The sequence below is a fragment of the Rhinolophus hipposideros genome, assembly GCF_964194185.1.
Source record: "Rhinolophus hipposideros genome assembly, chromosome: 1".
NCBI classification, from domain to species: Eukaryota; Metazoa; Chordata; class Mammalia; order Chiroptera; family Rhinolophidae; genus Rhinolophus; species Rhinolophus hipposideros.
Window position 1 is genome coordinate 97,956,673 of NC_138047.1, and position 14,318 is coordinate 97,970,990.

A 14,318-nucleotide genomic window follows, 5' to 3' on the forward strand; every position below is an offset into this window, starting at 1 on the left:
CATATTAAACAGGCATAACTATGTGAAAAGGTACATTAAAGTATTAAAAAATCTCAAATTATGAGATATTTAAAGAAGCATTATTTTACTGCTTTTAAGTTCACAAAGCATGTACTCTTTGAAACATAGTATTCAGACTTCTCGGAGTGAATTATTTTAATTACTAGATTAGGATACTTTGCCATCTACTAATCCTTTTTTTTTATCAGTAAATATTTCTAGAAAAATTGTGTGAAGGAGGTTCAAAACTTTCATTTTCTAAGTATGTTTCAATAGTAGGGGGGCGATCTTACTCATATTGATAATTTATTTTGAGAATGTATTTTATTGAAAATTATAAAGTAAACTTGAGTAGTAAAACTGCAGTCAGAGAGTCAGGGTTCAAATTATGCCTCCTTCATATAGCAACCGAGTGATTTTGAACTAATTGCTTAATCTCCCTAAATTGCAGTATTTTCCTCTCTCCGATGGGGAAATAATTAGTGCCTACTACAGGAATGATGTAAAAATTAAAAGAGATAAGTATCAAACAAGAGATAAGAATCTATATAAAATTCTCAGCATAATGCAAACTGCTCAATACAAATTAGCTGTTGTTTTATTATTATTATTATTACTGGTAGTAGTAGTAGCGGCAGAGATTCAGTCTCAGTTGTTATACATCTTGAACTAGCAGAGCCTTAATAAGATAATGAAACCTCACCAAATTTTGACCAATGGTAACACAAATACTGACACAGGGCATTATGAGTTTCCGTGCTTTCTATCACTCTAAAATTACATTAAGGTAGAGAAAAACTGAGTCAATCCTAAATGCAATTATACTATATTTGCTGAGTTATGAATGTCTACACTGCTTTTCAACTGGCCTGCACCCGTGCTGTTTGTTATCCAGGTTAGGGTATATCTTGAAATGTATGTAATTTGTTGATTTGATAACTTAGTGAACATTAAACGAAACTGCGACTGTTGGGCTGAGAGTGCAGGCCTTACATCATCTGTCAGTGAACAAGTCTCAGCTCGACTGCTTCCTGGAGGCCTTGGGACAGATCCAGCCCTTCTCCCAGCGCGACTCTGCTCCTGCACTTCTGCCCACACATAGCACTGTCCTCACACTTGTCTAAATAGCTGGCCTAGCACACCTGCACCACTGCACTTTTCACCGCCACCCTCCCCCTGAGTCCTTGGAGCAACTGCTCCATCCAATATGGAAGCCACTACCCACAGGTGGCTATTTACATGTCAATTTGAATACAATTTAAAATTCACTTCCTCGCCTGCATCTGACAAATTTTAAGTCCTCAACAACATGGGGTCGGTGGCTACCACACTGGATATTACAGCTACAGAGCATTTCTATCGCTGCAGTCAGTTCTACCAGGCGGTACTGATCCAGACCGATTTTTCCTCAAACACATGTCTATTCACACTGCACTAAGTACTAGAAGATATTATAATCATTAATTAAAAAAAGAAAGGTAAAATCAGTTAGCTAAATCTTGAGTTAAACTGACGTTTATGTATGTATATATGTATGTATGCATGCATGTGTTTGAGTAATGAGAACATTTAATCAATTAATGTGAACTAGAATGCTCTAAGAATTGAATATAAGTATGTCGCTTTTCTCAAGTTTGTGTTATCATGACATTTTTGTTTTTTTTCAAAAAAAATTTCCAGGGAACTCTAAACTTTAAGAAATATAGATAAGCACTAGCATTTTTCAAAGTGGAGTACGGGTATCCTTGGGCACAGAGAAGCATAATAGAATCAATTTGTAGTTCCTCAACTTCCCACACACAATCTTTCTAAAACCATTCTGCCCAACAACATGCCTAAGATGAAGTTTTTAGGCCGGTTCTCCTTCTCTTTGACAATCGTACCAGTTTACAAAGAATGGTGTACTTCCCAGGTCAGCTCCAGGAATTTCACCGTGAGGCACAGACTCAAGGAAACATCTGGGGTCACAAAATACCACTTTAAAACACTGGATATTTGCCAAGTCTCTTGCAATCAATGTGCATAATCCCAGAGAGGCACTTCCAATAAAATTCTACTTTCAAGTTTTAATAAAAATCTTAAAATATGGATAAATAATTATGCTGTCACAATCAATGGTGTCCCAATCAATGGCTTGAGTATTAGTGGAAATAATCCAGTTCAAAGAAAAATTTAAAACCTCTCAGGTTGTTGGTGGCAAGAAATGAAAAACACTTCAACTTATATATATGTATTTTGTAACAAAGAATGATACATTTCTCTGAGGTACTGGAAATGGAAAATCAAGGAGGAAAACCAACATTCAAGGAAAAAGAATACTGTAAAATATTAAGGAGGATCTTGTTTTTGCCTGTTTTACAATTAGATGTTTTATTTAGATTCCACCAGATATACTCAACAGAATAATGGAAGAGTTTTGCTTTAAAATGTCAAACTTTCCAATGCACCGCAAATGACATATTTTGCAACCATTTATAGCCCTGGAAAAAATGCTTAGATGCCAAGTTAAAAATGTTTGAAGTGGATATAATTTTTGAAAATTCCTTCTTTAATCAATAAATCTTGGAAAGTCTGACATAAGTTTTTGTTGGTGTTTTGAAAGGTTCTAATAATAAAATTAGCTGTTAACCTATATTAGGTGCTTCTTGTGTGTAAGGTAACGTGTTTTACGTCTATTAATTCAACTAATCTTTTTATTTCCAACTTTATTGAGAAATAATTGACAAATACAATGGTACATATTTAAGTATACAATGTCATGATTGGATAGACACACATACTGTGTAATGATAACCAAGATAATTAAGACATCTATTATCTCACAGTTAACTTTTTTGTGTGCGTGGTGAAAAGGCTTAAGATCTACTCTTTGCAACTTTCAAGTATACAACACCATATTATTAACTATAGTCACCATGCTGTACATTCCATCTTTGGAACTTATTCTTCCTATAACTGAAAGTTTGAACCCTCTAACTTACAGAGCTCCCCATTTTCCCTTTCCCCCAGCCCCGAGTAACCATCATTCTAATCTTTGTTTCTACAAAATTGCCTTTTAAAAATTTTTTTTAGATTCCACATACGATAACTCACCTAATTTTAACAAAAACTTTTTAGGTATACACTATCATTGTCTCTGCTTACATATGAGGAAACTGAGGCACAGACTGGCTAAGCTATTAAATTGCTGTTACATACCTATTGAAAAGGGAGTCGGTCTTTAGCTCAGCGCAAACAGGCCAGGCTTCAGAGCTCATACTGTGATGCACTGTACAATAATATTACCTATTTAGACATGTTTTTCCTACCTAAATGTTCAAATGTTGAAAGTTTATATTTTTCAGCCAGGTCTTCAAGCCTTGGAAGGCAAGACCATATCATAAACTTTCCTGTGCTCCACTGTATCTAGGATTTAGTTTTATCCATAAAACATGTTTAATAAACATTTGCTGATTATATATTTAGAATTTCTAACAATTTTTCTCCTCCATCTAATAATTATGAGTGGCCCTCTTGAAAATCTACAGATTAAGAATAATAGTTACCTTCTATCTCATTTGTGGTAAGGATGCTAAATCGACATAACTTGACTAGTAAACGTGGGAAGATAGACCAAACAAGTTTAACAGTAGTCACCTCTAGGTGTTATGATTAATGATAACAATTCTAGTTCGTGCAAAAATAAAATGTTTCTTATGGTTTACATTTTCCTATTCTTTAGATTTTCTTTTCTATAAAAAGAAAAGAAAATATTTGTTACTAAGACACTATTTTGAATTCACAAGTACATGAAACAGAGGGGAAAGAAACGCTACAAACAAGGAAGAAAGACCCACATTGACACAGGAAGATGGTAGCACAAGAGGCAAGTCTGAAGGCTTGGCCTGACACTCAGGAGGGCTCATTTCTCCTTATCTGGCATCAGGAAGCCACAGGGCCCTGGCAACCCCAGGAGCAGGGCACACGTACAGACAAGGCAGAAGCAAAATATTTTTACTCGTTAGATGCTATGAGAAGAATTTCCAGAAATCGTATACTCTTCATTTCTTCACGTGTTTTAAAGAAAACTTATTCATGTCCAACAGCCTATTTTCTGTGATTTATTTGAAAAGCCTAATTCATTACCTGGGCTCCTCAGTAACTGCTTTGTCTTGTCCAAGCATAAGTGGAAACAATAATTAGTTACTGGGGCTTTTCAGCTCTACCTTTAAAGTCCAGTGGCAAATGGTTTTCTTTTTCTTTTGAAATGAACACAGCAAATCCTTATTTACAGAAATACCAATGATTAAAAACCTTACCTTGACATGTAAATTTTTTGGAGGGAGTTGTGAGTAACAGTTTATCTGCCATTTCTCCAGGCCCAGCACAGCGAGCAATTCCTGGTTCTTTATATTCTGACTTTACCCAGTCAGACAACCACTGCATGTTACAGTCGCAGTAAAGAGGGTTGGCGCCAATTGCTCTGGAAAACACCACCATAGAAGCATATACACATATATATATACACAAGCATGGGCCAATTGTTATTTCCTAAGGCAACATAACTCAAAGTGATGCTCAGTAGAAAATCCATATAGATTTACTGACAAAAACAATTTAGAAGAAATTGGAGACATTGGAATTCCCCATTTTTCTGAACTATGGGCAACTGAGATTTAGTGAATTTTCACGAGTGTTAACAATTACCTGAAATTTAGACAGTCTCCTTGCGTTTGCAGAGACAGGTTTACATTGGGTGTAAGCACACTCTAAGGGCAGAGGAACACGGCCTTCATTCACCATTTATTTCACGAGAACCCAATCACTATGCTAGGTTCTGGGGACCCAAATATGAATAACACCTAATTTTTAACTCCAAAAAACTCCTTCTGCAAAGATGATTGATAGGTACTCATACATGCAAATAATTTAAATGAGAAGTGACCCAGTAGAAGTATTTACAAGATGACTGTGAACAAAGGGTAACTTTTCTGGGGGACTGGTGGTTAAGAATGTCTAAGTTTTTCTATAGTTAGATTTAAGTAGGTGGAGGTAATGTTTCAGGGCAACGGAACAGGAAGTACAAAGGCACAAAAATAAGAAAGGGCATGAAATATAAAGATGCAAAAAGCTAGTTCACCAGAACTGACTTAGATCATTATTGGATGTCTGTCCCTTTAAAAAGTGTTTCATTTTAGAACTTTGGTTACTACTCACATAAGCAGCAGTAGCAATAGGAAAAGTAATCAAGATAATAACTAACATTGAGCGATTACAATATGCAGAAACTGTGCTAAGCCATTCACATGAATTACCTCATTTTATCCAAAACAACAACTCTCTGAGATCAATATTATTAATAACCCATTGTACAGATTAATAAACAGAGACCACAGAAGTTAATCGATGGGTTCACATAATTGCCAAGTTTAGGCACAAGAGATACATAAAATGGCATTTAAAACCTGGTTCATTCAGATTTACAATTAACTTCATATTAGTAATGTTTAGAGATCTACAGTCTAAGCAAAATTAATCTTACTCTTTTATTAGAAAACCCCCAAAATATGCTTGTAAAACCATAATACTTTAGTAGTTTAACCAAGAATTGGAGGATAGTAAATGTTATGCTCAAATAGGTGCCAGATTCAAACTCGTCTTCCAAAAGAAAAATGAGCAAAATGAGGTTCTTGAGTCATAGGAGTTTATCTTTACTGACATTTGCTAACATCCTTACTATGACGTCAGGGGACTCAGTGTCAAGAGTGAATAGAACAGAGCCCTTTATAATCTAGGGAGTAAAAGACAAATGCATCAATGAAATACATGGAGAACAGAACACCTGACAGTGACAATTCAAACTGCTCTCACTGTTAGTGGGGGGAGAGGGGATTCACATAAAGGAAAGTTCTACTTAGTTCAAGCAATACTGTTCCTGTGCAGCCTTCTTGGATCCATCGTCCTAACAATAACAGACAGATGACAACTTCCTTTATGCTGCATTCTCTGCTAGACTGTACTACAGTCTTGCACCCCTTAGATATTGGTTTTAATTAACATTGTATCTCAGGCAAATGACATCCCTGGAGTTCTTAGAGGAGGGTTCCTGACTTTGACGTTGAGGTAGGTGCTGGGGCTCAAATATGAAAACGTGGAGGTCTTGCCTCCTGGGACCAAATCATTCCGTGGCAGAAACATTAACTGTAAGCACCAAATAGGCAGATGGACAAAATTCTACACTGATAACACAGCCCCCTTAAGCGAATTCAGATGTAACATGATTGACTATTCCGGTGGCTCCTAACCACTTTCTCAGTTTCCTAACCGGCAAAAATTCTTGGGGTTTGGTAGGTTTTGTAGGGGAAGGCAAAGCCAAGAGGTAATATGGCAGGCAACTTCTTCAGGCGAACTGAGACCCACTGACATTGATATTTAAGTGGAAGCAGATACCTGCCAAATTCAGCTTGATCAAAGATGGCTTTGGATTCAAGGACTGTTCCCTGTACTCCAATAATGGCACAATGGAAATTGACCCAACTTAGTGTTTTGGACCCCATTTATCACATATTTTTAAATAGTTTTATTGTACTTCCAGAAAATCTGGAGGTGCAAACAGGCTACTATGACAGGGAACACAAAGGAAAAACATTCCATCCAATATGAGGGTTTGGCTGTTTCTCTCTACCACACTATAAAGTCTTGAACCCTGTCTAATTTACTTTTGCATGGAGCTATCATCAATGCTGAGTTTATTTATTTGCTAAATAAGTGAATACAGTTTGAGCAAATCAGGATAGGCTTCATGGAAGAGTTAATCCTTGGGATGTGACTTAGAAGAGCGGGGCTTGGGCAGACTGAATTGAAGGATAGCCCATATTCCAGAATCAGAGAACAGCAAGAGAAAAGGAAGTTATTTGTGAGAAAACACACTTTTGGCTAAGCACAGAGAACTCATTTAATGGGGAAGAAGAGCCAGAAGAATAAATTAAGGCTATCATGTGGAGGCCACCATATCTATACTAAAAATATTTCCATTATCTTTAAACGGAACAAATCACATCTTATGATGTGACAATAAAAGCAGAGGACTGTGTGTTTCAAACTCACTCGCCAGGGACAGTTTGATGTTAACTCCACATCATACACTAGGTACTCACAGGTGTGATAACGCAGAGAGATCATTGAAAGCACCTTCAGGCACAGCAGAAATGTCATTCCCATGTAAAGAACTAAAAGCAAGAAAAAGCAAAATTAAAATCCCCATAATTCAGAGAGCTCAGAAAAATTCCCAATAAACTACAGTTTATAATAAGCGTTTTAAATTAGTGCAGGCATGATGGTCTATTCAATAAATCGTCTTGGTACAACTGGGTATCTATTTTGAAAAGCAAAAAGTTAATTCCCACAACACATTATATGCATAAAATCAATTCTAGATTGAAGAGTTAAATGGAAAAATAAAACTAACATCTATTAAAAGAAAATATAGAAGAGCTCCTTTTATAAACGTGGGGCAGGGAAGGCTTTCAAAACCATTTTATAAAACTTAGAAATCATAATGAAAAGTAGTGACACATTTTGACAATGTAAGACATATTCATATCATAAAAGATTAAATACAAATAACAGCATGTGAAATATTTGCAACATACATAAGACACAAGGGATAATTCCTTTGTGATAATACCTGCAAACTTAATCAAGTAGTGATGCATAAAGATATGTATGCTAATAAGGAAAAGACTAATTATCCAATCAAAAATGGGAAATGATATACTCAGGCCCAAAGAGCAAGCAGCAAAACTGCTCAACAAACAAACAAAATATAGGCCAATGCTCTAGTAATTGGAATTGCCAATTAAAACAAAAATGGAAAATAATTCCATTTGTCATATGACAACATGAAAGGATTAATAATATTCAATATTTGCAAGAGTGATTAAAAACAGGTACTCTCTTAAATAGTGGGTGGAAAAAGTAAATAGACAAAATCTCATTTGAAGGACAACTTAATGGCTATTTTTGGTACTCTCCCAATATATTTGACAGCAACTCCCCACTGCAAATCGCTGCTGAATGCTAGCACATTTGTACCATGACATGTAGAATGTTCTTTAGAGTGCTGTACAGAACAACGAAAATTTGAAAGTAAAACAAATGATAGTAAACCTGTGGCACAGCACGAACACATGCTCCTCATGGCGTTTAAAAGTTCTGTGGCCAAAGACACACATATATCATCAGAGAGAAGAAACAAATACATATAAAGGAGGGCTAGAAGAGGGCACCAAAGTGTTTAACGGTAAATTCTGGGGGAGTATGCAGGGATTTAAGATCATGTTTTATTTCATATACTTGAAAATCTGTGTATTATATAACCTGTAAAGAAATTTAAATTTTCTACAGTTCTTTCAAAATTCATTCAATCTATATAAAACATACGTCTAAATATTATATATTATCAAATAAATGACTACAGCAAGAAGTATTGCGGAAGAGATCATTATATTGTCTAAATGAAAGCTGTTGAAATATGATACAGTAAGATATGATTTCCCTATTTCCAAATTTGTAGTAAGCCCTAATGTATATATCTGAAAATACCTAAGAATCAACAAATCAGTTGAATCATTAAATACACCACCCAAAACTTGATCCCTGAGAAGAAAGGCATTTCGTTGAATGTTAGATGCTTACAGTAGTCGAAGAGACTTCAATCCATCGAAGGTTCGAGAAGGAATACATCTCAGACGGTTGTAACTAAGAATTCTGAAAGCACACATAAGCCAATTTGTTTTACTCAGGTATCCCAAAAATGGACAAATGTCATTTTAAAAATAAAGTGGATATATAAACCGAAAACAACAAAAGAACAAGACAAACAAATGAGAAGCAAAAACTCATAGACACAGACAATAGTTTAGTGGTTACCAGAGGGTAACAGGGGGTGGGGGGAAGGAAATGAGGGTAAAGGGGATCAAATATATGGTGATGGAAGGAGAACTGACTCTGGGTGGTGAACACACAATGGGATTTATAGATGATGTAATACAGAATTGTACACCTGAAATTATGTAATTTCATTAACAATTGTCACCCTAATAAATAAATAAATAAATGAACAAACAAATAAATAAATAAATAAAGTGGTTAAGGCAAGGGTTATTTTAGCATCTTATAAATTGAGAACATTGGCACATATTAGTTTTAAAAAAAACTGTATTTATGTCGTTTCACTATGACAACAGATTTATTTCCTAAACACAGTCCAGAATATTTCCTACCCCCACTGGACGCTGATGCCTCAACTATGCCAGCTCTGATGTGACTTTCTCCAGAAGGCTGCTTAAGGATTTCTCCTCACCCACCAACAAACATAAACCATTCTGTTTCTTTTATAGAACCCAACACTTCTTGTAAAGTCAGTATTTGTTGACTTATGAATGTTTTGTTTGTTTTTTCTCCTCAAGAAGTATTTCCATTCCTTGAGGGCAGAGATGCCGTCTGGTCTGTCTTGTTTACAAAGAATGTCCAGTGCCTAGAAGATGCATGTTGTCCAGTGAGTTAATCAGAACTGAGTACCACACTTTCATACTCACAAGGTAAGCAGCTGGGTCATGTTGCTGAAACTCTGGTTAGAAAGAGTGCTTATTCGGTTGTTACTTAAGTCACTAAAAGAGAAAAAGAGAGAAAGGGACCCTACTGTTACCGCAGAAATTGAAATATGAGTGATTCATAGAAAGGCAAGGTCTTTTGGTTCACAGTCATAGCAGCACTGTCCACACTCAGCATTTATCCGAAAATAACAAAACATTGGGTAACCCCCTGGGGTAGGTTGTAATGTTCATAATCATTCATATCCTGCTCTATTCAAATTAGAAGTGACCCTCCCTACACCTTGCTTTGGCCAGTGAAGTGTGGGAATAGAAGATTTAGAGCGAGCTCACTATTTCCATATCCCTCTCCTCTCTTATCTGAAAGGCGTGTGATGCTCCTCAGAGCCTGCACCTATTGCCTGGTCCCAGAGCAAAGAAAAGTGGAGGCCATTTACAACAGACATATTTTGTGGGTGAGAAATAAACCTTTGTTCTGGAAAATTCCATTGGTTATACATACTGTATCTTCATTGATATATATGCTCACTAATACACAGTCCCATTTGATAACTGAAAGAATTCCTCATTTAGTTACATACTATGCCATAATTTAAAACAATGCCATAATAAAAAACTTTGCCCTTTGGCAGCATTAGCATATAGTAGGCCCTTAGTAAACACCTGTTTAATGAATGATAAGTAAATGAGAGAGATGTGGATTTTTACCAATACGAAATGGCTATTTATAAGTGTATTATGGGTTGTAATTTATATTCAATGACCTGATCTTAATTCTATTGTACATATAATCTATGTGATATATAGAAAATAATGGTATAATATATATTATAAATTATATATTATAAATATATATGTAATGGAATATAATAATATTTACCATATAATGGCATATAGTATATATAATACATTATACATAATTTTTACATTTTGCTTTGGAAAAAGTTAGTAAATATATGCATATACACACATACATATGACAATTTGTGACACACAGTGAATATGCATCTATTCACTAAATTTTTTCTAAAGCAAAATGCCAACTATATAAATAAAAGATTCATGAATAAATGAAAGATTATGTGTTATAATGTATGTTCATTTATGCATGTGAATTTATATTCACTAATTTTTCTGAAACAAAATACATGAATCAATAAATGCAAGATTCAGAAAAGCTGATTATCCATTTCTTTATTAAAGTACCAAAATACCAGTAAAATGGACCAAAAGAATTATGGAAATGGAAGAAATGTCATAGAATCTTAAAAACCCATCTTAACTGCTGAGGTACTATACCTAAATTTTAAAACTAATACTATATACATATATATATATATATATATATATATGTATATATATATATATATATATATATATATTTAGCAAAAGTTAAACTTGTCTACAGTTGTATACAATGACACATTGGCAAAATCATTTGGGGATATACAAATACTAATTTTTTCATTTCCACATTGGTTTTAAATAATCACATGCTGTCCCTCAAATTCTGCCGAAGTGACCCTTTGGAAATTGCAGCAATTTAATGGTTAAATAACAGAATAAAATGTATGTAATCACTTCTTGTTGGTATTAAATAAATAGCTAGAGGCAGAATAAGACATCTTACAGGATATTCTCTTTTTTTCCTAATTTAATTGTTTGTCATTTAAACAGCCCTATATACGTTCTGCAAAGTGTTTGCTTTGCACAAACTTTTAAGGAAAATTGAAAATGACCAACGACATTTTAACTAACCTCTACCTGCCTAGGGTCAAATCTGCATCTAGAAATGTAACGTTTTCTGCTTTCTAGATTTCTGGAATTCACTAATTAGAAAGAAACCTCCTTCTTATAGGAATACTAGAAATCTGCCTCCTAAGCCAGCTGTATTTACTCTAAAATAAGATAGATTTAAATTAAAAATAAAGTATTTCCCTTTACATTTGCTATTGTTGCTGTATTTTGTTTCGTGAAAAGCTTTACCAATTACCAAAAAGGTTACTGCAAGTCTGACATTATATATACTAGGAGTATATATTGAAAAAAAAAACTGTGCCCATAACTAGATCAAAATGTTTGTATGTTTAAATATAATCTTGAATTTAAAACTTAAAATTGATATGAAAAACTGTTTACGTACATTAATAATAATAAAAAGAGATATTTTAGGAAGACATTAAACCAAACAAAAAAAAATTCAATGTTTCGAAATTTATACTCAGAATGTCAACATCTTTATCAATTTACTTAAATTGACAAAGTAAATATGGATTTTATAAAGTGATTTTTAATACTGAAATCCCATATTTTAATTCATAACTTATATGAGAACTGAATCTAATAAGCTAGATTTATAATATATTTTCAGTAAGATTATTACCATCCACCATCTTTTGCTTAAAGTTAAGAATAAAAACATTGTTTTCCATCTTCCCTTGGCCTGTCATAAAATAGCCCACATTCATTATCAATAGCAGCTTAGCATTTCCTGCGTTTTTGTAGTATAATTCTCTGATGCATACTCTTACCTGTGCCTGTACTTTGAACAGAGGAAGACCTTTTTCTAAGGCGATGCATCATCGCCTGACATACACAATGAAGACGGAGCTAGTTATCCAGAACTACGATGGCCAAGGAGGGGAGCATCTCACTGCAAATGATTTATAGCATCTGAAAGGTTCACTAAATCTTCCACCCTTTGCTGTCCCCATTTTCATGAAGTAGAGTAAGAAGTCAAAGACGGAAACATTGGATACATTACTTACATCAGTGTTAAATGTTTGTAGTTAGAGAGTTCCTTAGGAACCAGTGTGAATTGGTTCCCATCCAGATACCTAAAAACAAGGAAACAATACGATCTTTTATAAAATTAACAGAGCCATATCGTAAAACAGTTGAACAATATTTCATTCTTAATTGAGGCTAGGAAGCATTTACAACAGATGTATTTTATAGGTGGGAAATAAACAATTTTGACTATAAGGTGGCATGTTCCGAGCTAGGATTGTTGGATAACAGAAAAAAAATAATAAAATCACACTTGTCCAATCCAGTAGAATTCTTCTGTGGATGACTTAGGCTAAATTATAAAACCAAGGAGAGACTGGTAAGTCCAGTTCTTTGTGGTTTATCTAAGAATGAAGGCATGTATCCAACCATTTTTATGTGAGAGAGAAGGCTCATTAAATCAACCACAATTTTAGTCAAACTCCAGTTGGCTTCTGTTTATGTAGCGACAACACCATAAAAGGTGTTCACTCCTGGCAGAACAGGCTACTGAGGAGAAGATCGCTCTTCATTGCTTTAATGTGTACCGACATACTTCATACACAGCAATGGATGCTTTAAAGGAGATATTTGGGAATTTAAACATCATTAGCTTTCAGTTAGTAATACCTTCAAAGTCATTTTTACCACTGTGTTTATCTACTCGGTGATATTAATTTTAGGAGGTTTCATAGAAAAATCACAAGATTTATCAAGAGTATAAATACAGCACCTATATGTAAAAGTTATAATCAAATAACCACGTATAAGTAAATTTTCCCTTTCTGATTAGAATCAGCAAAATAATCAGAAAATAGATAGGCTTTGGGTAATTGGCAAGAAAAGAAGGTAATGGGATACTTAGAGTTACATCCATGATGTCACAGAAAGAAAAGAAAATTCCAACTGGCCCCAAGGCTGTTCTTTCCCAGAATACAGATGTTGAGAGGTAAAAAGGTCTTCCAGTAACTTGGGTTATCTGGCCATCTTGTGCCCACAATCAGTTCTGGGACACTGGGCACTGACCCCCCCTCCCCCCAGGCCCAATGTTGTCAACCACAGATCCAGGGCTGAGATTAGTATTTTCGCTGGACACAAGAGCTGAAAAATTGCCGAAGATAACAATCTCTTTCAACTATTTCAAAATGAAAACAGTTACAAAAAGTCACAAATTATCAAAATATGTAATAAATATTTGATAAGACTCATGCCTACTCAAATTTTCTGACTTTGTATCTCCATTCCACTCCCTCCTTTCTTTTCTCTAGCTAATTCTTTATTGGTACCACGAGAGGGCAGCATGATCCTATATACCTCAGAACTCTTTTTTTATTTCAGAAAATGTCTTAACAGAAAGCTAAAAAGATTCAGAATGTGTGCTATATGGATGTTTACATTAAAACAACCTAAGAGGGAAACTATATGGAGCTGATTAAAAGTAATAGATACCATTTGTTGAAAACTGTCCACATACAAAATACATACTTATTTTTGCCAAATTCTTTAATAATTTAATATAATAAGCACATGACATTTTTCTAATATATGCGTATATGTTACTGTGGAGAGGGACTCTGCTGACGTGGTGTGATCCTAAGAAGCAGCTCCCTGGGAGGTAAAACTAGAATTCACAAGAGATGAGTTATTTTCCTCATCTCTGTAACCCATTTTCTTTAGAAAAAAAAGAAAGACTTACTTTTGAAAAATGTGTAGGGAAATAAATTGAAGACTATCTGACAGAAGAAACACATAGATTGTATAGACAGGACATGAATAAAACAGGTTGTCAGATGTAGTTTAGTAAGGAAATTGAACACTGTTTAAAATGATTTGATGTGAATCAGATAAAACAACTAAGGCATGGGCCAGTTAAAATGGTAGAAGAAGGGGTTTCCCACGAAAGATGACGTAAGTGTTATGTAGAGGGTCCTGTGCTTGGTCAGAAGCTCCTAGGAT

At 34.7% G+C, this 14,318-nt stretch overlaps 1 protein-coding gene across 3 annotated transcripts in view; it reads right to left on the minus strand.

Annotated features, from left to right (window-relative positions):
* Positions 1-14,318, minus strand: part of SLIT2 (slit guidance ligand 2) — a 337,575-nt gene that overhangs the window by 55,672 nt on the left and 267,585 nt on the right. For all 3 annotated transcript variants that reach the window (XM_081054248.1, XM_081054247.1, XM_081054246.1), the window contains 5 exons: positions 12,362-12,430; positions 9,579-9,650; positions 8,677-8,748; positions 7,137-7,208; positions 4,299-4,462 (listed from right to left, as the gene is read on the minus strand). In XM_081054248.1, coding sequence (XP_080910374.1) covers positions 4,299-4,462; positions 7,137-7,208; positions 8,677-8,748; positions 9,579-9,650; positions 12,362-12,430 — 449 coding nt within the window. The remainder of the gene's footprint in view (positions 1-4,298; positions 4,463-7,136; positions 7,209-8,676; positions 8,749-9,578; positions 9,651-12,361; positions 12,431-14,318) is intronic.